This window comes from Dendrobates tinctorius, unplaced genomic scaffold, assembly GCF_039654945.1.
Source record: "Dendrobates tinctorius isolate UK_male_01 unplaced genomic scaffold, ASM3965494v1 ptg000087l, whole genome shotgun sequence".
Taxonomy (NCBI): domain Eukaryota; kingdom Metazoa; phylum Chordata; class Amphibia; order Anura; family Dendrobatidae; genus Dendrobates; species Dendrobates tinctorius.
The window spans coordinates 2,691,816-2,715,086 of record NW_027361755.1 but is presented as its reverse complement, the minus strand read 5'-3'; the positions used below and the strand labels follow the sequence as shown (position 1 = coordinate 2,715,086).

The following is a 23,271-nucleotide window of genomic DNA, read 5'->3' as shown; positions in this document are numbered from 1 at the left end:
GACATTGCCCGAGAGACTCTTACGCAGGGTGCACATTTTGGGCCTGAGAAGACTTATCAATGGTTGCATTGGTTTGTGTACACAGCTGGCTTAGAAGAAGTTGTGAGGGAGGTGTGTGCTAAGTGCCTGTCCTGTGAATTGAATAAGTCCCCGGAACAGAGAGCTTCTGTTCAGATCATTGTGACGTCTGCCCCGTTGGAGGTATTAATGGTGGATTATCTGTCCATTGGGTACTCCAGAAGCGGCCAGCATTCATGCCTGGTCATGACCGCTCATTTCACAAAATTTGCCGTGGCCTTTCCCACCAAGGATCAGATTGCTAAGTCCGCAGCAGAGGCGATCTGTAAACATTTCATCCTGGTGTATGGGTGTCCTCGAAGGGTGCATTTAGACTAAGGTGCCTGTCTTCAGGGTTAGCTAATGACTGAGCTGCTGCAGGTCTATGGGATTCAGCAATCACGGACGACGCTCTATCATCTGCAGGGAAATAGGGCTTGTGAGCGATTCAACCGAACACTGCTCCAGATGCTGAGAAAGATGGAACAGAGGCAAAAGGGGCGATGGCCTGAGTTCCTCTCTGAACTTATGTGGGCCTATAACAACAGAGTCCATAGCACTACAGGGCTCATACCTTACGCGATGATGTTCGGTCGGCCTGGACGAGAAATCAAGGAGCTGGGTCTGACTGTGCCGGATGAGCCTGTGTATTGTACAGCCAGTGATTGGGTCCAGGATCACCGACGAAAGTTGTGAGAGATCATCAGATAGTGAAAGAAAGTGTACTGGATCATCTACACCGAGACCGAAGACCAGTGCACAGGGATGAGTTCTGGGTGGGTGACAGGGTGCTAGTGCGAGTTACACATTCAGAAGGGAAGTTATTTGACAGGTGGGAAGATACACTTTACACTGTAGTGGAAATGGTGTTCCCAGGAGGAAGCGTGTACACGGTGGTCCCTGAGGGGTGTATCAGACTTCGTCACATGATGCTAAAGCAGTGTATGTCTGATGCACCTGTCTGTTCCCCTGAGTCATCTGATCCCCCAATGGTGCAACTGAGCAATGTTGATTGTGACTGTTGGGATGATTGTGAGGGTGACCTCCCAGAAGTGCAGAGTCCCACAGTGCAAACTCCAGATGTATCAGATATTCCGACTGATGTTACTGTTTCACCACATGTGGCAAATGTTTCATTGTGTCTGACATGTACTGACTTATGGAGATTGGAGAGAAGCACAGCCGGAATTCCCCCAATCTGTTATAATCCTAATGAGTATGTGTTACATGTGAGATCTGTGAAGCCATTTGTTGGGACATCAAATTGTAAGTGGGGTGGAGTGTAGGATGTTGGTGTTTTCCATTATAAACAATGATGATGCAGTAATTTGTTTCAGCCACCAGAGGTCACTGTTGAGTAACAAACAGAGAACTCTAGAAACAGGAAATGAAGCCGCAGGGATTTTTTTTCCTGGGCAAATAAGTATAAAGAGTGTGTTGGTGTGACTGGGAGAAGATCCAGAGCCTGAGGGATTCGTGTTGGACTGTGTGATACCTATAAAGCGGCTCCTGTGAGTAAACTGAGGAGTGTGACCAGTCACCGACTGTGTAGTTAGTCAGGTATAGTCAGATAGAGATTGCAACATATCTATGGACACTCTTGCTACTAAGAATTGCATATGAACTGATAGACTGTGAGGATTCCTGTGTATCAAGACTTTGACTGTGAAATATTGCTGGAACTGATTGGGAACTTCATCTGCATCAGAAGATTTGGTGGCTTAGAGAGCTGCCTACTCTGGTAGATGGATGTCCATATAGTAAATTCAGTTATTTGCTGTTGAAGTATATTCTGTGAAGCTGTACACTCTAAGCGCTCAATAAGACAGTGCAATGTGTATATATTGTGCTTATACTGTCATGGTTTCAGTGATTTATCGGATAAATATATTAGGGGAAAACAGGGAACCCGTGATCCATTGTAATTTAGGCGGGTGTAAGATTGTACTCCTGAGAGGACCACGTGTCACAGGCACAGTAGAACCCCCGTTTAGGCCTGTTACGGATAAGGGAGGGGGTGGTATAGTCTTGGGGTAGTCTGATTCCTGTGTGTGAAACTGACACTTGGGGTCTTTCAGGCTGCATAACTTGTTTTGTGTGGGTTGTGGCTGATACCCATATTGTGTAGAGGGAAAATTCTGTCATTCTTTCCATCAGATATAAAGAAAAGTTGGTTTACTTTCATATTGTGTTCTGAGTCGTCCATAACAGCGCCATTTTCCAATCTCGAGCAATGACCGGCGTACCGACTGTTACAGAGGACCCCATGATATATTTTTTTTGAGGGGATCCCACTACTTTTTGCTAACCATCCAAGGTAATCAAACTGCTGCAGCCTGGTATTATCAGGCTGGTAAGGTTCATAAATATTGGATCCTTACCAGCCTTAAATACCAGTCCAAGTAGTCTGCTTTAATCTGGCTGGTAAACAAATATAGGGGGACCCCACACTATTTTTTTTGGAGGGGATCCCACTATTTTTGCTAACTTATTATAAATTATTTAGTTCTTAAAAAGCAGGGGACCTCTCTGTGCTTCACTTCCTGTGTCATGTACGTCCGGCTGTGTCACAAGATTTAACATTTTTTAAGTTAGTACACATGTGTAGTAAGCTACAATCCCGCACTTATAGGAAGATAATGCAGTTTTACCGCATCTAATGAAAGTCTATGGGTAATTTATGCAGTGGAGGCGTCTCCGCTACATAAATAGACATGCTGCAGTGTAGAAAAACGCTCCACATGTGCATCCCTGCAGGGAAGTCGCAGGTGCCGATGCACGCTTAGTGGGCATGGGATTTCTTGAAATCTCATCCACTATGTTGAAAAAGAAAAAAAAAATCCAGTCTGATGCCGGCGCTCCCCAAAAAAGTGAAATTCGAGAGATCGGTTCACTTAAAAAATTTTTTTTAAAGATTTTTATTCTGAAGTAAAGCAGTAAAAACAATGTTTCGGCTTAAAAAAAGTCTTCATCAGGTGAAATATACATCCATAGCAAAACAATGACCATGTCTTTATAAATCCTTTTTACAACTGGAAAGGGAGGGGTGTTTGTTACTAGCACCAATCCTTCACTTATTTGCATACTCGTCTTAATTGGTTTAACACTTTAGCTGGGGTAAGTCAAGTTTTTTTTTTTTTTTTCATATATATTTTTTCCACTAGAGTTTAACCTCTTAAGGGATGTGAACTATATCTTTTACTTACCCCTGCTAAAGAGTTAAACCAATTTACTGACTGTGTGCACATAACCCCAATATATCTGCAAACAGGAAATCACTTTTTTCCTTCCCAGAAGCCAACTTTCAATTAGCTTTATTTCAAGTTGCGAAAAAAACGCATAAAAAAACGCATGTAACCTGCCAGTGACCTCAGATGCAGATTTGGTGCAGATTTCACCTGCGTCAAATCATGAACAAATACTGAGCCATTCCTTATCCTGTGCCCATACCCTTAAGTGAAAATTAAGAAAAAAAGCAAAAAATAAAAACTCTTTTTAGGGTCATACTTCTGTATAGATAATTTTTCAGTGTCTTTTTATTTGCAAGGACATGATTACAATGAATAACAACATCTGTATACATACCACATGAATTTGAATTTTCATGCCCTTAAATCACAGAGATATGTTACATAAAATACTTAATTGAAAGGAAAAATACAGGGCGCATCCACTGTGTAAAATCCGTATCAAAAAACACATTAACAGAGAAAAAAGGAAGGTGCTCACCTATTGGGGTTGTGAGGAAGTCACAACACCCATAAACGCATGAGAAGCAGCAGCAAGTCTGCACAGGGTCCTAGGACAAATTTGCAAAAAGCGGCGTGAAAGTGCAATGAGGACTGCGCTTGCTTCTGGTGGAGTGCAAAGTTCTTTATTTAGCCAATGCGTTTCCTGAGCCTACTGGCTCACTTCATCAGGGCAGATTACATTGAAAGATAGTGAAACATTCTTATAGAGGGGGAAAAAAAAAAAAAAAAGGAAAAAAATCGGCGCCAAAACAAGGTTAAATGACATCAACAAAGGTCAAAGAAAAAAACAAAAACTCAAAAACAATGAAATTTTATTACAAACATAAAAACTACAATAAAAGTGTATTGAAATGAGAAAAAATATATAAAATTATGCAAAAATAAAAATAGAACAGAGTGCTATGGATCACGGGGTAAAGAGTGGCTAAGGTTAATGAAAAAAAAAAGGGGGGGGTGAGACCTCAAGGAGTATTAGAACCTGGCTCATGAAGTGCAGATGTATGCTGTCAAGTGCAAGTAACAGGTATTAGTCCACTAAACCATTAACAGGTATTAGTCCACTAAACCATTGGATTTAGCTGAAGTGGTTTAAGAAAAAATTTTTTAGAAATTATTTGTTTTATAGAAATCGAAATTCAGCAAAATAACTTGAAGTGGTATTAGAACCTGACTAATAAAGTGCAAGTGCAGATTGTAAAGTACGAGGTATTAGTCCACTGAACCATTTAGAATAAACAGAAGTGGTTTGAAGAATATTAAAGGAATTGTTTGTCAATTTATTATATAGGAATCAAAATTCAAAAAAACAACTTCAAATGGTATTAGAACCTGGCTTATAGCAGGCTATAAGGTGCAATTACAAGGTATTAGTCCACTCGACTATAAGACTGTAATGATGTTTTTTGTATGTATTAGTCCATTATACCATTAGACTTTAATGATGTTTTTTTGTAAAAAAAAAAAAAAAAAGAGGGGCATAAAATTGGGTAAAATGTAATAAAAATGTATGAAAATCACAATAAGGAAAAAATCAAATAAAAGCATCATTCATAATATTGAGGCCATAGGAGCCAATTGTCTTCAATTTATAGATCCAATAGACCTCTTTTCTATTTAATGCTTGGGTTCTATTGGAAACGTGTTCAGGGATGTGTTCTATAGGAAAAATGATGGCTTTAGAGAAATCTCTTTGGTGAAATGAATCAAAGTGTCGTGACAGACCATGTTGTTGATATCCAATTTTAGTGTTGTGTCTATGTGAGTTCATTCTACAATGAAGGGGTTGTGTGGTTCTCCCAACATACAATTTAGGACAAGGACACATGATAACATAGATAACAAAGGCAGACACACAGGACAGGTGATTAGTGATGGTGAATTTTTCTGAAGTGAATGGATGTGAAAAGATGAAAGTATTATGGGCAATATTACTGCAAAGGCTACACCTGGGCCTCTGGCATCTAAAAATGCCTGGTGTCAAGCCGGTATGATTGTCGGGAGTATATTGGCTCAATCTGCTAGGGGCCAGATGATTTTTTAGTGATCTGGCCTTCCTAAATGTAACCGTAGGTTTGTCAGGAAGAACTTTATTAAGTACAGGATCTTTTTGGATAATGTACCATAGGTCCCCTAGTATATTTTTAATCTCCTTATGTTGGGAGTTGTAGGTAGTGATAAAATTGGCCTGATAGATAGCATGTGTATCTTTTTCTTTAGATCTCCCACTTAAAAGAATTTGCTGGTTAAAATTATTTTAAAACATTATTAAAAGTAGAATGAACCAAATGGGAAGGGTATTTTTGAGCCAGGAATCTTCCCTTGAGGACCTCAGCCTGATTATTAAAATCCTCATCTTCTGTACAGTTCTTTCGGATTGTCTGAAATTGATTATGAGGAATGTTAAAAAGCCATTTAGAATAATGGCTGCTCTTAAAATGGACATAACTATTGGAGTCTACCTTCTTAAAAAAGGTTTTGGTATAGATTTTGGAGTTTTTTATATAAAAGGTGATATCAAGGAAGTCCATCTGGGTATTACTAATGTGGGGGGTGAACTTCAAACCCCATATGTTGTTCTGTATGGTAGAAGTAAAGACATCAACTGGAATAAAACTGGTGTCAAAGATTAAGAATAAATCATCAATGTATCTTTTATATAAAACCACGCCCTCTAAAAATGAATCAATGGTAATAAAAGTATTCTCAAAGACCCCCATAAAAAGATTAGCATAAGTTGGCGCGACCCGTGATCCCATAGCGGTGCCTCTGATCTGATGATAAAAATCCCCCAGAAAAGTAAAAAAGTTATTATGTAAAATAAAATCCATCCCATTAAAAATAAAATCCTTTTGAGGATCAGACAATCGACTGTCAGTAAGTAGAAATTTTTTAAAACAGCTCAAACCCAGTTGGTGATCAATATTGGAATACAAAGCAGATACATCAAATGAAATAAAAACATATGAATCTTTCCAAGGTATATTGTTACTTAGGTTGATCAATTGTGTAGAATCATTTAAAAAACTGGGGAGCTGTAGGACATGAGGCTGCATGATTCTATCTATATAAAATGATAAATTGCTGGTGAGAGAGTCAATACCAGAAATAATAGGTCTTCCTGGTCGATTAATGGTACTCTTGTGTATTTTGGGTAAATGGTACAGGAAGGGAGTAGAGGGGTTCTTAACTGTTAAAAACTTCCTTTCATGGTCATTAAGAACCCCAGAATCATGCGCCTTTTTGATGAAATCATTGTAAAAAACAGTAGCTTGGGGGATGGGGTTCTGGGGGATGGGCAGATAACATTTTTTGTCAGATAAAATTCTAAAAGCCTCATTCACATAATCAGTTTTATCTTGAATCACTATCCCTCCACCTTTATCTGCAGATTTAATAACTAAATTCGTGTTTTTCTCCAATCTTTCCAATGCCACACGTTCTATTGAGGACAAATTCCGTTTTACTGGTATATTTTGTGTAGGTAGTGTATTAAGACGATCCAATAGAAGATCAGAGAATGTTTCTACATGATGTCCTCTACTTTCTAGTGGGTAGAATGAGGATTTCCCTCTGACATCAAGGTGGAAGGAAGAGACCACTGTGGTGTTAGAAGTGTCAGGGTTAGAATGAACTTTTTTGAGTTCAAAATGTCTCAGTAGGGTAAGTTTCCTAATGAATTTTTGGGCATCAAGAAATAATTCAAAACCACTGCTTTTATTGGTGGGGCAGAAGGAGAGTCCCTTACTTAATAACCCTTCCTCATCCGGGGACAGGGGGTAAGATGATAAATTAAAAACATTTGATTTTATGGATTGTCGCTTTTCCCTTTTTTTCTTTGCTCCTTGGCCTCTGGCTCCTCTATAGGATTTTTTCTTTTTAGTGTGACCTTCTGAAAAAAAGAAGGGATATCTCTTTTTGCTTGGGGAATGGGATTGCATGCAGCTGGTAAAAAGGACACTGCTGCTGATGAACCAGCAGCTGAGTTGTCAATAATGACCTGGTCATTAATGATCAACCTCTTTTCAGTAGAGACAGCAGGGAGTTTGTCTATACAGGAGGTAGTAGGGTTGTCAATATTAAGAACAATGAGATCAGTGGTGACCGGAGGATCAAAATCAAAGACCTCAGTAGTGTCTAATTTTGCAGGGGTGAGCGGGGGGGTCAAAGAAAGGTAGGGGGAAGGAGGAAGACCTCCTTCTATCAATAATTAGTGCTGCCATGTCATTGGCAGAATTAGGAGTGACATTAACAGTGGGTATAGAAGTAGGGCTTTCCCCACTTGACTTGAAGGAATTGATGTTGGTGTCCATCAATTCAAAAAGGGTACGTGTGGGCATAGTAATGGTGGAAGGAGTAGGTGTAATAGGTACAGCTGGCCCAGGGGGATCCCTCGGTTTGCTACTAGGGTGCTGGTTTTTCCCTCTATTGCTATTAATAAAGACTCTCCCTGGGTTGGTATTCATGGAGGATTGAGTCTGAGTGTTAGGAAAAAAAAGGGGGTGTTTTTTAATGTGAGAAAAAATTTTAAGGTGAGAAGAATTATTAGGAACTACAGAGCTTTCTTCTAGAATGGGTGAGTCAGGGGTAGGGGAGAAAGGGGACTCTCTGTCCCTGCTCAATTTCTTTGACTTTTTTACAATTGTATCATGCTCCAAATTAAGAGCTGCAATAGAAATACTAGAATTGATTTTTCTAAACAGAGGGTGATCAGAGAAATTGGATAACATTGCATTAGTTTCCAGTACCTTTAGCATACATCTGCACTTCATGAGCCAGGTTCTAATACTCCTTGAGGTCTCACCCCTCCCCCCCCTTTTTTTCATTAACCTTAGCCACTTTTTACCCCGTGATCCATAGCACTCTGTTCTATTTTTATTTTTGCATAATTTTATATATTTTTTCTCATTTCAATACACTTTTATTGTAGTGTTTTTATGTTTGTAATAAAATGTCATTGTTTTTGAGTTTTTTTTTTTTTCTTTGACCTTTGTTGATGTCATTTAACCTTGTTTTGGCGCCAATTTTTTTCCTTTTTTTTTTTTTTTTTTTTTCCCTCTATAAGAATGTTTCACTATCTTTCAATGTAATCTGCCCTGATGAAGTGAGCCAGTAGGCTCAGGAAATGCGTTGGCTAAATAAAGAACTTTGTACTCCACCAGAAGCAAGCGCAGTCCTCATTGCACTTTCACGCCGCTTTTTGCACATAAAATACTTAAAAAGTAACATTTCTCACATGTTTACTTTACAGGGAAAAAAAAAGCAAAAAACACACATATCCTGAACTAAAAAGTAAAAAATATAATGCATAAAGGTAAAAATAATAATGGTATTTAGTAAACATAATTTTGATCAAAATAATGTACAAGCCATCCTGCCTCGTCACGGCAACCCTTGTGGGACAGTCCCTACTCTAGTATTTAAAACCTTTTCACTTGCCAAGTGATGTGAATAAGGATCGAGCAGCTGAACCACTAGTAAAAGCTTAGGCCAGACAGGATGGTTCTCACACCCATATATGCACTGAATGCACAATGAAATGAATAAAAAACAAATCTGAACTGAGAAAGTAAGTTAATGTGTATGCACAATGTGTGTGCATATTAACACATGACCATTAACCAGAGAAAACAAAAGGCAAAAAACACACATATCCTGAACTAAAAAGTAAAAAAATATACTGCAAATAATGCATACACATTAACTTACTTTCTCAGTTCAGATTTTTTTATGTTTACTTTACATCAGCACAATTTTGGAACCCAAATTATTTTTGTTAGGAAATTATAAGGGTTACAATTTAAACAGCAATTTATCATTTTTACAACACCATTTTTTTTTTTTAGGGACCACATCTCATTTGAAGTCACATTGAGGGGTCTATATGATAGAAAATACTCAAAAGTGACACCATTCTAAAAACTTCATCCCCGAAGGTGCTCAAAACCACATTCAAGAAGTTTATTAACCTTTCAGATGCTTCACAGTAATTTTTGGAATGTTTAAAAATATGAACATTTAACTTTTTTCTATTCACAAAACAATTACTCCAGATCCAATTTTTTTATTTTATGAAGGGTAGCAGGAGAAACTGGGCCCCAAAAGATGTTGTGCAATTTGTCCTGTGTTTGTTGATACCCCATACGTGGGGGTAAACCACTGTTTGGGCGCATGGCAGAGCTCGGAAGGGAAGGAGCGCCGGTTTACTTTTTCAATGCAAAATTGGCTGGAATTGAGATAGGATGCTATGTCGCGTTTGGAAAGCCCCTGATGTGCCTAAACAGTGTAAACTCCCCACAAGTGACACCATTTTGGAAACTAGACCCCTTAAGGAACTTATCTAGATGTGTGATGAGTAGAGTTGAGGGACTTTTGTTTTTTTAGGGTCGCGTTTCGTTTCGTGAAACCCGACTTTTCCAAAAGTCGGGTCGAGCAAGATCGTCCGATTATAGGGAAAAGTCGGGGTCGTCCCGAAACACGAAATCCAATGTAAGTCAATGGGGAATAAAAGTCGGCAGTGAGAGGAGGACAGGAAACACACCAACAGTGCCCATTTGAATGCCAAAAGCATCAATTCTTCTTACTTAAGCTTGTCAACCTTAATTAACTTCATAATACAAGTTACGCACTGAAAAATGGGGGTTATTTGGCTACAGACTGTGGGGGGGGGAGGGCTGGCTCCAGGTTTTCATGTGCCCTGGGCGAAAGAGCGCCCTTTAACACATACCACAACTCATCATGCTCCGATATGGCAGAGAAATAGCGGTATAGTACAATGAAAAATACCTCACTTTTTACATCTCATGACGAGGCCCATCTATTTCTCCATACAGAATCATTGGTCCCATATAATGTTTGAAACAGTATATGATGAGCTCCACATAATGCTACAGTATATGTTGGTCCCCATGGATGAAGCTCTACTGTCTTATGGGCCCAAATAATGCTCCAAACATAATGGGCCCCATTTCTAATGCTCTAGTGTATAATGGGCCCTGTAAATGCTGCTCCAGTGTCTGATGTCCACCTTTGGAATGTTCCAGTGTATGGTGGGCCCCATCTATCATTCTCAGACGGTGTTAGGCCCAGTATGGATTGCACGTGATTGCACAAAGGTTAGAAAGGGTACCGTATCCCCAGATAACATGTATGGATAGCGTACACATTCAAAATATATGTCTCAGGAGGCAGGCTCAGACGGTGTTAGGCCCAGTATGGATTGCACGTGATTGCACAAAGGTTAGAAAGGGTACCGTATCCCCGAATAACATGTATCGATAGCGTACACATTCAAAATATATGTCTCAGGAGGCAGGCTCAGACGGTATTAGGCCCAGTATGGATTGCACGTGATTGCACAAAGGTTAGAAAGGGTACCGTATCCCCGGATAACATGTATGGATAGCGTACACATTCAAAATATATGTCTCAGGAGGCAGGCTCAGACGGTGTTAGGCCCAGTATGGATTGCACGTGATTGCACAAAGGTTAGAAAGGGTACCGTTTCCCCGGATAACATGTATGGATAGCGTACACATTCAAAATATATGTCTCAGGAGGCAGGCTCAGACGGTGTTAGGCCCAGTATGGATTGCACGTGATTGCACAAAGGTTAGAAAGGGTACCGTATCCCCGGATAACATGTATGAATAGCGTACACATTCAAAATATATGTATCAGGAGGCAGGCTCAGACGGTGTTAGGCCCAGTATGGATTGCACGTGATTGCACAAAGGTTAGAAAGGGTACCGTATCCCCGGATAACATGTATGGATAGCGTACACATTCAAAATATATGTCTCAGGAGGCAGGCTCAGACGGTGTTAGGCCCAGTATGGATTGCACGTGATTGCACAAAGGTTAGAAAGGGTACCGTTTCACCGGATAACATGTATGGATAGCGTACACATTCAAAATATATGTCTCAGGAGGCAGGCTCAGACGGTGTTAGGCCCAGTATGGATTGCACGTGATTGCACAAAGGTTAGAAAGGGTACCGTATCCCCGGATAACATGTATGGATAGCGTACACATTCAAAATATATGTCTCAGGAGGCAGGCTCAGACGGTGTTAGGCCCAGTATGGATTGCACGTGATTGCACAAAGGTTAGAAAGGGTACCGTATCCCCGGATAACATGTATGGATAGCGTACACATTCAAAATATATGTCTCAGGAGGCAGGCTCATACGGTGTTAGGCCCAGTATGGATTGCACGTGATTGCACAAAGGTTAGAAAGGGTACCGTATCCCCGGATAACATGTATGGATAGCGTACACATTCAAAATATATGTCTCAGGAGGCAGGCTCAGACGGTGTTAGGCCCAGTATGGATTGCACGTGATTGCACAAAGGTTAGAAAGGGTACCGTATCCCCGGATAACATGTATGGATAGCGTACACATTCAAAATATATGTCTCAGGAGGCAGGCTCAGACGGTGTTAGGCCCAGTATGGATTGCACGTGATTGCACAAAGGTTAGAAAGGGTACCGTATCCCCGGATAACATGTATGGATAGCGTACACATTCAAAATATATGTCTATACATCAGGAGGCAGGCTCAGACGGTGTCAGGCACAGTATGGATTTGACGGCCCAGATTACACAGCGGAGGAGCAGGGAGAGGTAAAGATTGCAAATGCTGGGGCCCTGCCCAAGCAAGGGGGGCCCACTCGTGGGCGTCAGTACTGGCACTGGGCCCCTCATAGTACAGCGGTGTGTCTGACGGCGGGTGTACACCACCACCATCAGAGACACTTGATTGCACTATGAGGGACCCTGTGCCAGTGCCCGCGCCCAAGAGTCAGCCTACCCACCTGTCCAGGGCAACGGCACTCGCACGGTGTCGTGCGCTAGGTGGTGACCCCGGCCATGGGGGGGGAGGCAGCACAGTTAGGGAGTTTTAGAAAGTGGCATATGTTGATGTTGGACATTCAGCTGATGCAAAAGGCGAAATAGGTGAAGTACCAGGAAGAGGTGGGCCAAAGCAAGCCATTTTTCTGTCACCCTATGTGTCATCAGGGGAAGGTGGGACAAAATCCTTGGAAACCCATGCGTGGTTCATTTTAATGAAGGTTAGATCATCCACATTTTGGGTTGACAGACGGATCCTTTTTTCTGTCAGGATTGATCCAGCTGCACTGAAGACTCTTTCCGATAGCACACTTGCAGCTGGGCAAGCGAGCTCCTGTAAGGCATATTGGGCCAATTCAGGCCAGGTGTCCAGTTTAGCGGCCCAATAGTCAAAGGGGAATGACCTGTGTGGGAGAACATCGATATGGGAGGAAAAGTAGTTTGTAACCATAGTTGACAACTGCTGTCTCCTGTCACTTTCCATCGATGCAGTATTACCAGTTGTGTGAGCGGTATTTGAAAAATCAGTCCACAACATTGTCATGAAACCCCTGTCTCCAATGCCACTTCTGCTGTGTGCACCACGAACACCTCTCCAAGCTGCCCCCAGCCCGTACGGCTCGTGTGAGAACCATCACCTCTGCTGTGTGCTGGGAATGCCTCAAGCAACCGATTTACCAGAGTTGCTTGTTTATTAGCCAATATTAGGTCAAGGTTCTCCTGTGGCATGATGTTTTGTAATTTGCCTTTATAGCGTGGATCCAGGATGCTGGCCAACCAGTAGTCGTCATCGTTCATCATTTTGGCAATGCGGGGGTCCCTTTTTAGGATCCGCAAGGCATAATCTGACATGTGGGCCAATGTTCCCGGTGTCAATGATGCACTGCGAGTGCTGGGTGGAGGAGCACTTTCTGGCAAATCCACATCCCTCCAGTCACGCACAAACCCTGTACCAGACCTTGCCACGCCAACATTTTCACTTGCCCCACGAGATGCATCCTCCTCCCCTAAGTAATCATCCCCATCATCATCCTCCTCCTCCTCTTCTTCCTCCACCTCGTCCAGGAGAGGTCCCTGAGCAGACAATGGCTGAATGTCATCAAGGATTCCCTCCTCCTCTTCCTCCTCATCAACATTGGCTGCAGACGCCTGCTCCTTAAGGTGCGTCAAAGTTTGCATGAGCAGACGCATAAGTGGGATGCTCATGCTTAGGATGGCGTCGTCTGCGCTTACCAGCCGTGTGCATTCCTCAAAACACTGAAGGACTTTACAAAGGTCTTTCAGCTTCGACCACTGCACACCTGTCAACTCCATGTCTGCTCTCAAAGTGCCTGGCCGTGTATCCTCCCACAAATGCATTATGGCCTGCCTCTGCTCGCACAGCCGCTCCACCATGTGCAGGGTGGAGTTCCACCTTGTTGCAATGTCGATAATGAGGCAGTGGTTGGGAAGGTGGAGCAATCGCTGCAGCTTCTGCATACGAACGGAGTGTACAGGCGACAGGCGGATGTGCGCGCACAGTCTTCGCACCTTCTGGAGCAGGGCTGTTAACTCCGGATAATTTTTGAGGAAGCACTGCACCACCAGGTTCAAGGTGTGAGCCAAGCAAGGTATGTGGCTGAGTTTTGAAAGGGCTATGGCTGCCACAAAATTACGGCCGTTATCACTAACTACCTTGCCTGCCTCAAGATGTACACTGCCCAGCCATGACTCAGTTTGTCGCTTCAAGTACTCGGCCAGCACCTCGGCGGTGTGTCTGTCGCCCAAACACATCATCTGCAACACAGCCTGCTGACGCTTTCCACTAGCTGCTCGATAGGGGGACACATTGTGTGCAACAGTGGCAGCTGCAGATGGAGTGCTCGTACGACTGCGCTCTGTGGACGAGCTTTCGCTTCTGGAGGAGGAGGAGGAGGAGGGTCGAACGCCTACAGCCAACTGTTTCCTATACCGTGGGCTAGGCAGCACTGTCCCACCACCGCTGTCCCCTGTGGACACTGCATCCACCACATTAACCCAGTGCGCAGTGATGGACACGTAACGGCCCTGGCCATGCCGACTGGACCATGCATCAGTTGTGAGGTGCACCTTTCCGCTCACTGACTACTTGAGTGCATGGACAATGCGGTCTTTCACATGATGGTGGAGGGTTGGGATGGCTTTGCGAGAGAAGAAGTGGCGACTGGGTAGGTCATAGCGTGGTACTGCATAGGCCATGAGTTCGCGGAAAGCTGTGCTTTCCACCAACCGAAAGGGCATCATCTCAAACGAGATTAGTTTGGCAATGTGGGCGTTCAAACCCAGTGTACGCGGATGAGAGACTGAGTACTTTCTTGACCTACTCATAGTGTCTGGGAGGGTGAGCTGGACTTGAGAGCTGCATATGGTGGAAGTAGCGGTGGACAGGGCGGACTGAGAGAGGGTTGATGATGGTGATGGAGTTGGTGTTCTTTCTGATGGCCTAGAATCAGTCTTTCGTTGATATAACAGTGGGATTCCCTGACTGCTGTGGTCTTGCAACGACACCTCAACATTTGCTGCTGTGCTAACCGGTGGGCTTACAGTGGGGGAAACAATGTAGCGTTGCTGACTACCTTCGTTGTGATCAGTTGCACATGTGGCACTTGAGGTTTGGTGTTGTGTCCACGCTTGCAAGTGCATGCTGGTTAAATGTCTAAGCATGCAACTGGTATTCAAATTTTTCAGATTTTTCCCTCGGCTAAAGGTCTTTGCGCACTTCTTACAGATAACCTTGGCCTGATCATGAGGATTTTGGTCAAAAAAGTGCCACACTGCACTCTTCCTACTTTGGCAGACATTTTGCGGCCTAGCACGCTGTGATCTTTTGACCCTCTGGACAAGCTGTCCAGCAACTCTTTTGATGTTTGGAACCTGTCTTTGGAGTGCTCCGGGCCTGCCAGATAACAGCTGTTGCGATGTTGATGTCTGCTGTGGATGCTCCTCATCTGAGCTATTGGAAGCAGCACCCTCTTCCCCCAATGGATGCCAATCTGGGTCAACAACTGGGTCATCCATCACCTCCTCTTCTATGTCATGTGCACCTTCCTCTGTGTCACCGTGTATGGTGGTATAGTGTGCGGGTAGGGGCACCTGAGTCTCATCAGGGTCAGAATCTGGCTCTGTACACTGCGAGGACAATGTAGTGCTCTGAGTGAATGTACCAGCAGAATCATCCATCAGCGGCTGTGCATCAGTGCACTCCATGTCAGATTCATCTTGGCCTGGGTAATTCACCATTTGACTTGATAATCCAGGCATGGTATGTGAAAACAGCTCCATGGAGTAATCAGTAGTATGGCCTGCGTCATCCTTCAATCTTGGTTGGGGTGAAGGACACAAGGAAAGGTGTGGTTCATGAACATGAGCCTCCAATGACGACTCAGTGCTTTTACTTTTTACAACTGAAGAAGAGGAGGCGATAGAGCTGGAGGCTGAGTCAGCAATGTAAGACAAAACTTTTTCCTGATGCTCTGGCTTTAAAAGCGGTTTGAAACTCCTAGAAAACTAAGCGTTCGAGGCCTTATGTAGCCAGACGATGACGCAGGGTCAGCACCTCCTGCATTCGGTCCTATTTTGCTCTTGCCACTACCATCAGATCCACCACCAACACCATCATTACCAGCTGCCAACCCCCGCCCAATTCCACGGCCTCTTCCACCAGCCTTCCTCATTTTTGGTAGAAATGTAGACAAAATCCAACAAACTATATAGTAATGTAAAACAAGGTACAAGGTGTCTATAGGACAGGGGAGATTTTGAATTTCTGCAGACACTTGTGGACACTGGACACTTTTGGATTGTGTGAGGCCCACTGATATCTGAGCGCTATGTGACAGGCTCGATGGCACAGCTGTGACCAAAGTGACTAGAGGATAAGGGAGATTTTGAATCTCTGCACACACTTTTGGACACTGGACACTTTTGGATTGTGTGAGGCCCAATGAATATCTGAGCGCTATGTGACAGGCTCGATGGCACAGCTGTGACAAAAGTGACTAGAGGATAGCGGAGATTTTGAATCTCTGCACACACTTTTGGACACAGGACACTTTTGGATTATGTGAGGCCCAATGAATATCTGAGCGCTATGTGACAGGCTCGATGGCACAGCTGTGACAAAAGTGACTAGAGGATAAGGGAGATTTTGAATCTCTGCACACACTTTTGGACACTGGACACTTTTGGATTGTGTGAGGCCCAATGAATATCTGAGCGCTATGTGACAGGCTCGATGGCACAGCTGTGACAAAAGTGACTAGAGGATAAGGGAGATTTTGAATCTCTGCACACACTTTTGGACACTGGACACTTTTGGATTGTGTGAGGCCCACTGATATCTGAGCGCTATGTGACAGGCTCGATGGCACAGCTGTGACAAAAGTGACTAGAGGATAAGGGAGATTTTGAATCTCTGCACACGCTTTTGGACACTGGACACTTTTGGATTGTGTGAGGCCCAATGAATATCTGAGCGCTATGTGACAGGCTCGATGGCACAGCTGTGACAAAAGTGACTAGAGGATAAGGGAGATTTTGAATCTCTGCACACACTTTTGGACACTGGATGGACACTTTTGCATTGTGTGAGGCCCACTGATATCTGAGCGCTATGTGACAGGCTCGATGGCACAGCTGTGACCAAAGTGACTAGAGGATAAGGGAGATTTTGAATCTCTGCACACACTTTTGGACACTGGACACTTTTGGATTGTGTGAGGCCCAATGAATATCTGAGCGCTATGTGACAGGCTCGATGGCACAGCTGTGACAAAAGTGACTAGAGGATAGCGGAGATTTTGAATCTCTGCACACACTTTTGGACACAGGACACTTTTGGATTATGTGAGGCCCAATGAATATCTGAGCGCTATGTGACAGGCTCGATGGCACAGCTGTGACAAAAGTGACTAGAGGATAAGGGAGATTTTGAATCTCTGCACACACTTTTGGACACTGGACACTTTTGGATTGTGTGAGGCCCAATGAATATCTGAGCGCTATGTGACAGGCTCGATGGCACAGCTGTGACAAAAGTGACTAGAGGATAAGGGAGATTTTGAATCTCTGCACACACTTTTGGACACTGGACACTTTTGGATTGTGTGAGGCCCACTGATATCTGAGCGCTATGTGACAGGCTCGATGGCACAGCTGTGACAAAAGTGACTAGAGGATAAGGGAGATTTTGAATCTCTGCACACGCTTTTGGACACTGGACACTTTTGGATTGTGTGAGGCCCAATGAATATCTGAGCGCTATGTGACAGGCTCGATGGCACAGCTGTGACAAAAGTGACTAGAGGATAAGGGAGATTTTGAATCTCTGCACACACTTTTGGACACTGGATGGACACTTTTGCATTGTGTGAGGCCCACTGATATCTGAGCGCTATGTGACAGGCTCGATGGCACAGCTGTGACCAAAGTGACTAGAGGATAAGGGAGATTTTGAATCTCTGCACACACTTTTGGACACTGGACACTTTTGGATTGTGTGAGGCCCAATGAATATCTGAGCGCTATGTGACAGGCTCGATGGCACAGCTGTGACAAAAGTGACTAGAGGATAAGGGAGATTTTGAATCTCTGCACACACTTTTGGACACTGGACACTTTTGGATTGTGTGAGGCCCAATGAATATCTGAGCGCTATGTGACAGGCTCGATGGCACAGCTGTGACAAAAGTGACTAGAGGATAAGGGAGATTTTGAATCTCTGCACACACTTTTGGACACTGGACACTTTTGGATTGTGTGAGGCCCAATGAATATCTGAGCGCTATGTGACAGGCTCGATGGCACAGCTTTGACAAAAGTGACTAGAGGATAAGGGAGATTTTGATCTCTGCACACACTTTTGGACACTGGACACTTTTGGATTGTGTGAGGCCCACTGATATCTGAGCGCTATGTGACAGGCTCGATGGCACAGCTGTGACCAAAGTGACTAGAGGATAAGGGAGATTTTGAATCTCTGCACACACTTTTGGACACTGGACACTTTTGGATTGTGTGAGGCCCAATGAATATCTGAGCGCTATGTGACAGGCTCGATGGCACAGCTGTGACAAAAGTGACTAGAGGATAATGGAGATTGGATTGCTTTTAAAAAAGCAGTTTGCGGAGCAGTGGGTAAACAGCAATGCAGGAATGTCAGGAAGCCTTAGAAGGCAGCCCAACAACCAACACCACTGATACACCACTATATAGCCTCCCCTTGCACTGCACACACAGTGACTGGTGTGTTGTGCAGGCCAAATTGCTAGCAGCAGAAGCAGTTTTTTTGTCTTCTCAGGAGGACCAAAAAAAAAAAATTGGGATTGCTTTTAAAAAAGCAGTTTGCAGAGCAGTGGGTAAACAGCAATGCAGGAATGTCAGGAAGCCTTAGAAGGCAGCCCAACAACCAACACCACTGATACACCACTATATAGCCTCCCCTTGCACTGCACACACAGTGACTGGTGTGTTGTGCAGGCCAAATCGCTAGCAGCAGAAGCAGTTCTTTTGTCTTCTTCCCTGCCTAACGCTCTCCCTACAGAATCAGCAGCAACCTCTCCCTATACTAAGATCGGCAGAAGTAAGATGGCGGTCGGCGTGCACGCCCTTTTATACCCCCTGTGACGCCCACCAAAGCAAGCCAATCACTTGCATGCCCTTCTGAAAGATGGTGGTGACCCGTGCCTATGTCATCATGTTGCCCACAGTGTCCGTGGATCCTGATTGGCTGAAAAAGAGCGCAAAACAAACATTGAAACGCGACTTTGGCGCGTAAGTCGCCGACCTCGTGGCCGACCTCATCCTAGGGTCGGGTTTCGTTTCATGAAACCCGACTTTGCCAAAAGTCGGCGACTTTTGAATTTTTTCGACTCGTTTCGCTCAACTCTAGTGATGAGCACTTTGAATCCCCAAGTGCTTTACAGAAGTTTATATTGTAGGGCCGTAAAAATAAAAAATCGTATTTTTTTTCACAAAAATAATCTTTTTGCCCCTAATTTTTTATTTTCCCAAGGGTAACAGGATAAATTGGATTCCAAAAGTTGTGCAATTTGTCCTGAGTATGCTGATACCTCATATGTTTGGGTAAACCATTATTTGGGCAAATGGCAAAGCTCGGAAGGCAAGGAGTGCTGTTTTACGTTTTCAACTCAAATTTGGCTGGGAATAATATCACACGCCATGTCGCGTTTGAAGAGCCCCTTATGTGCCTAAACAGTGGAAAGCCCCCACAAGTGACACCATTTTGGAAACTAGACCCCCCCAAGGAGCTTATCTAGATGTATGGTGTGCACTTTGAATCCCAAAGTGCTTCACAGAAGTTTATAATGTAGAGCCGTAAAAATAAAAAATCTTATTTTTCCCACAAAATGATCTTTTTGCCCCAATTTTTATTTTTCCAACGGTAACAGAAGAAATTGGGTGACAAATGTTGTGCAAAATGTCCTGAGTACGATGGTACCCCATATGTGGGGGTAAATTACTGTTTGAGAGCATGGCAGAGCACAGAAATGAAGGAGGGCCAGATTTTGCTGTTATGGTTTGCATGTGCCATGACCTACTGGGAGAGCCCATGAGGTGCCAAAACAGCAGAACCCCCCGTAAGTGACCCCACTTTACGAACTACATCTCTCAATGAAATCATCTAGTGGTGCAGTGATCATATTGCCACCATGGGTGTGTCAGAATTTTATACCATTGGGCAGTGAGGACAAAATAACTACATTTTTACCACCAAAATTTTGTTTTAGCCAAAGATGTTACATTTTCACAAAAGAAGTGGGTAAAAATGGCAACAAAATTTGTCCCACAGTTTCTACTGATCGTGGCAATACCCCATATGTGGCTGTACAGTGCTACTTAGCCATGCAGAGAGACGCGGGAGGAACGGAGCGCTATTTGCCTATTTAAATAAATGAATCTGTGCACTGGTCAGTGTGTTTCCATGGACCATGTGTCCGTGGGTAAAACATGCTGATATGTTTGTTTTTTAATGTCAGCACGGGCCATAAAACGTCCCGCACACATGCATACACATGACACACATTGATGTCATCCATATGACACGCATCGGCGCCGGGGAAGAAGCATTAAAGTAAGCGCTGTTCCCCGGTGTGGGATGCTGAACACAGCTCTCATCATTCTCCCTTCCTCTGCCGGCGATCGGTGCGAGCAGGGTAGAATAATGAGCGTTACATTTAAGTAATTAAAGAAACAGCAGGCGGCAGCTGATGGGACTATTACTCCCATCAGCCCACCCCTGCTGCTGCTGATAACAGTGACAGCAGGAGCGGTGGATGGGAGTATTCAGCTTCCACTCCTGCGCTAATAAAAAAAAACGGCATGGGTTCCTCCCTATTTTTCATAACCAGCAAGAAAAACTCACAGCTGGGAGCTGCAACACTCAGCTGTCAGCTTCAGCAAGCCTGGTTATCAAGAATGTCCCCACGCTGTTTTTTTAATTATTTAAATAAATAATTTAAAAAAAAAGTCATGGGGTCTGCCCCATTTTTGACAACCAGCCTTGCTAGAGCTCACAGCTGGGGGCTGGTATTCTCAGGCTGGTAAGGGGCCATGGATATTGGCCCCCCCAGCCTAAAAATAGCTTCACGCTGCAGGATCTCTGATCCCAAGGCGGAGGGGCTGTCAGCCCTGCGTGGACTCCCGGAATGCTGCGATCTTGTTTGATCACAATATTACCAGGGCTAAAGTGCCGGGAGTGGTCTGTGACCGCTCATGGCACCTAGTGCAGGGTGTCAGCTGTCAGAATCAGCTGACACCCGGCAGTGATTGGCCGCGCACCCCCCGTGAACGTGGCCGATCGTGATGACATAATATTCCGTCTATGGTCAAATTGGCCCAGGTCATATAGACGGAATATTAAGTCTGATGTCAGAAAAGGGTTAAAGGGAACCTGTCACCAGGTTTGGTTGACATAAGTTACGGCCATCACCTTTCAAGGCTGATATACAGCATTCTATATTCAACCTGACCTGTAAGAGAAGAAAAATAACTTTCATTATACTCATCTGTGGGGTGGTCCTCTGACTAGGACAGAGCAAAGTACTTCAGTGCGCAGGTGCTGGGAAAGGTCAAAGGGCCCCAAAACCTGCGCACTGCAGTACTTTGCTCTGCCCTCAATAGGGTAGATAAGTACACCTGCGCAGGAGCGCGGTGCAGAGGAGTCTGTGTGAATGACACAGGGACGCGTCATTCACATGATGCAAGGAGGAGGGCGGCATCACAAGAAGATGGGAGGCGCCCGGACCAAGACCTGCGACAACCCTCGGACCGGACCACCCTGCAGGTGAGTATAAGTTATGTTTCTTCTCTTACAGGTTGGCTTGGGGGCATGTATGCAGCATTATAGAATGCTGTATATCAGCCCTGAAAGGTGATTACCGTAACTTATATCGTCCCAAACTGGTAACAGGTTCCTTTTAACATAAATACATTTGACATTAAAAGCTGATTTAACCAACAGGTCATATTCTAATGAGACATTCCCTGTTGTAACTTATCTGCTCCATCTTTTAGAGTTGATGTTATTTTGCTTGCGCTTGTTACTGGAGAAGAAACCTCTATATTTATACAGAACATCTAAAAAATGTCTATCTGTATGTGGTTGTATATTCGAGGGTAGCAATGTGCATGTTAATGAGTCAACTATATGCACCATTACTAGTAACCTTCACTTCTAAATACCAGCAGGTTTGGAAATGTGTTGTATATGTTTGTAAGATTTGGATGATTTGCAATCTATTTACTCTCTTCCTACATAATACAGAAAGCCAACTCTTCCACTTCCACTGGAGAAAAGATCACAAAGCTGTATGAAATGGGATGTGAACCTGAGCGCAAGACGTGGGTTGACCGCTACTTGATCTTCATGGAAGAGAGAGGAACACCAGTTTCAACATTGCCTGCAGTGGGAAGAAAACCCCTGGACCTGGTCAGACTTTACTTCTGTGTGAAAGAGATTGGAGGGTTAGCACAGGTAAGATGCGTATAGGAATGCCGTGAATTCCTTTACGGCATATTGGTTTGCATAAGGGTCCTTTAAAATTTAACCCTACATACTTTTCATTTATTCTTTGTCGCTCATAGCATAAACCTTCGTGACTCTGCAGCACAGACGTTATGCTAAACACTTTGCAATGTACTTTATATACGTAGACTAAATAGAGCTTTTATAGTATGGCAAGTGTAGGTGTATAGCTTTTATAGTCACACTGTAACACGAGCATAATAAAAGCACACTGCTTGACTTCAGTGCTTCACTGATGTAAATAGGACACACAGAAGGAAAAAACAACTATGTATACATAAATGATAGATACCTTGTCAGCCACACACAAACTCACGTCATGATGACATCCCAGTCACCAGAGCTAGGAAAATATTAAAAAAAAAAATAAAAAATAATAAAGATATCAAAAGATATTGAATCTATAAATAAATATTTGTATGAAAAAATATAAACCACAAAAGTAGACATATTTGGTATTGCCACGTCCGCAACGACTCAACCTATAAAACTGTCACGCTAGTTAAACCCTTTAGTGAACACCATGAAAAAGGCAAAAAAAAGCTTTATCATCATACCGCCGATCAAAAAGACGTATATAAAAAAACATAGTACGCTGAAAACATCATCTTGTCCAGTAAAAAACAAGCCACCATACAGCTTCATTAGTGGAAAAACAAAAAAATTATAGCTCTCAGAATAAAGTGATGCAAAAATAATAATTTTTTCTATAAAAGTTTTTATTGTGTAAAAGCACCAAAACATTTAAAAATTATATAAATGAGGAATCGCTGTACTGACCCGAAGAATAAAACTGCCTTATCAATTTAACCACACATAGAACGGCATAGCCCCCCCCAAAAAAATAAATACATTTCTGAATTGCTGTTTTTTGTTTATTCTGCCTCCCAAAAATCGGAATACAAAGAAATAAAAAAATATCACTTATGGGGGTTCCGCTGTTCTGTCATTTCATGGGCTCTCCTGCAAACTATAACAGTAAAATGTGTCGCTCCTTGCCTTCTGAACTTTGCACTGTGCCTGAAAAATAGTTCCCAATTACATGTA

At 43.3% G+C, this 23,271-nt stretch overlaps 1 protein-coding gene across 9 annotated transcripts in view; it reads left to right on the top strand.

The window, feature by feature from the left end:
• ARID1B (AT-rich interaction domain 1B) overlaps positions 1–23,271 on the top strand; it is a 2,758,190-nt gene that overhangs the window by 1,831,841 nt on the left and 903,078 nt on the right. For all 9 annotated transcript variants that reach the window (XM_073585743.1, XM_073585747.1, XM_073585745.1 and 6 more), the window contains one exon: positions 21,964–22,173. In XM_073585743.1, coding sequence (XP_073441844.1) covers positions 21,964–22,173 — 210 coding nt within the window. The remainder of the gene's footprint in view (positions 1–21,963; positions 22,174–23,271) is intronic.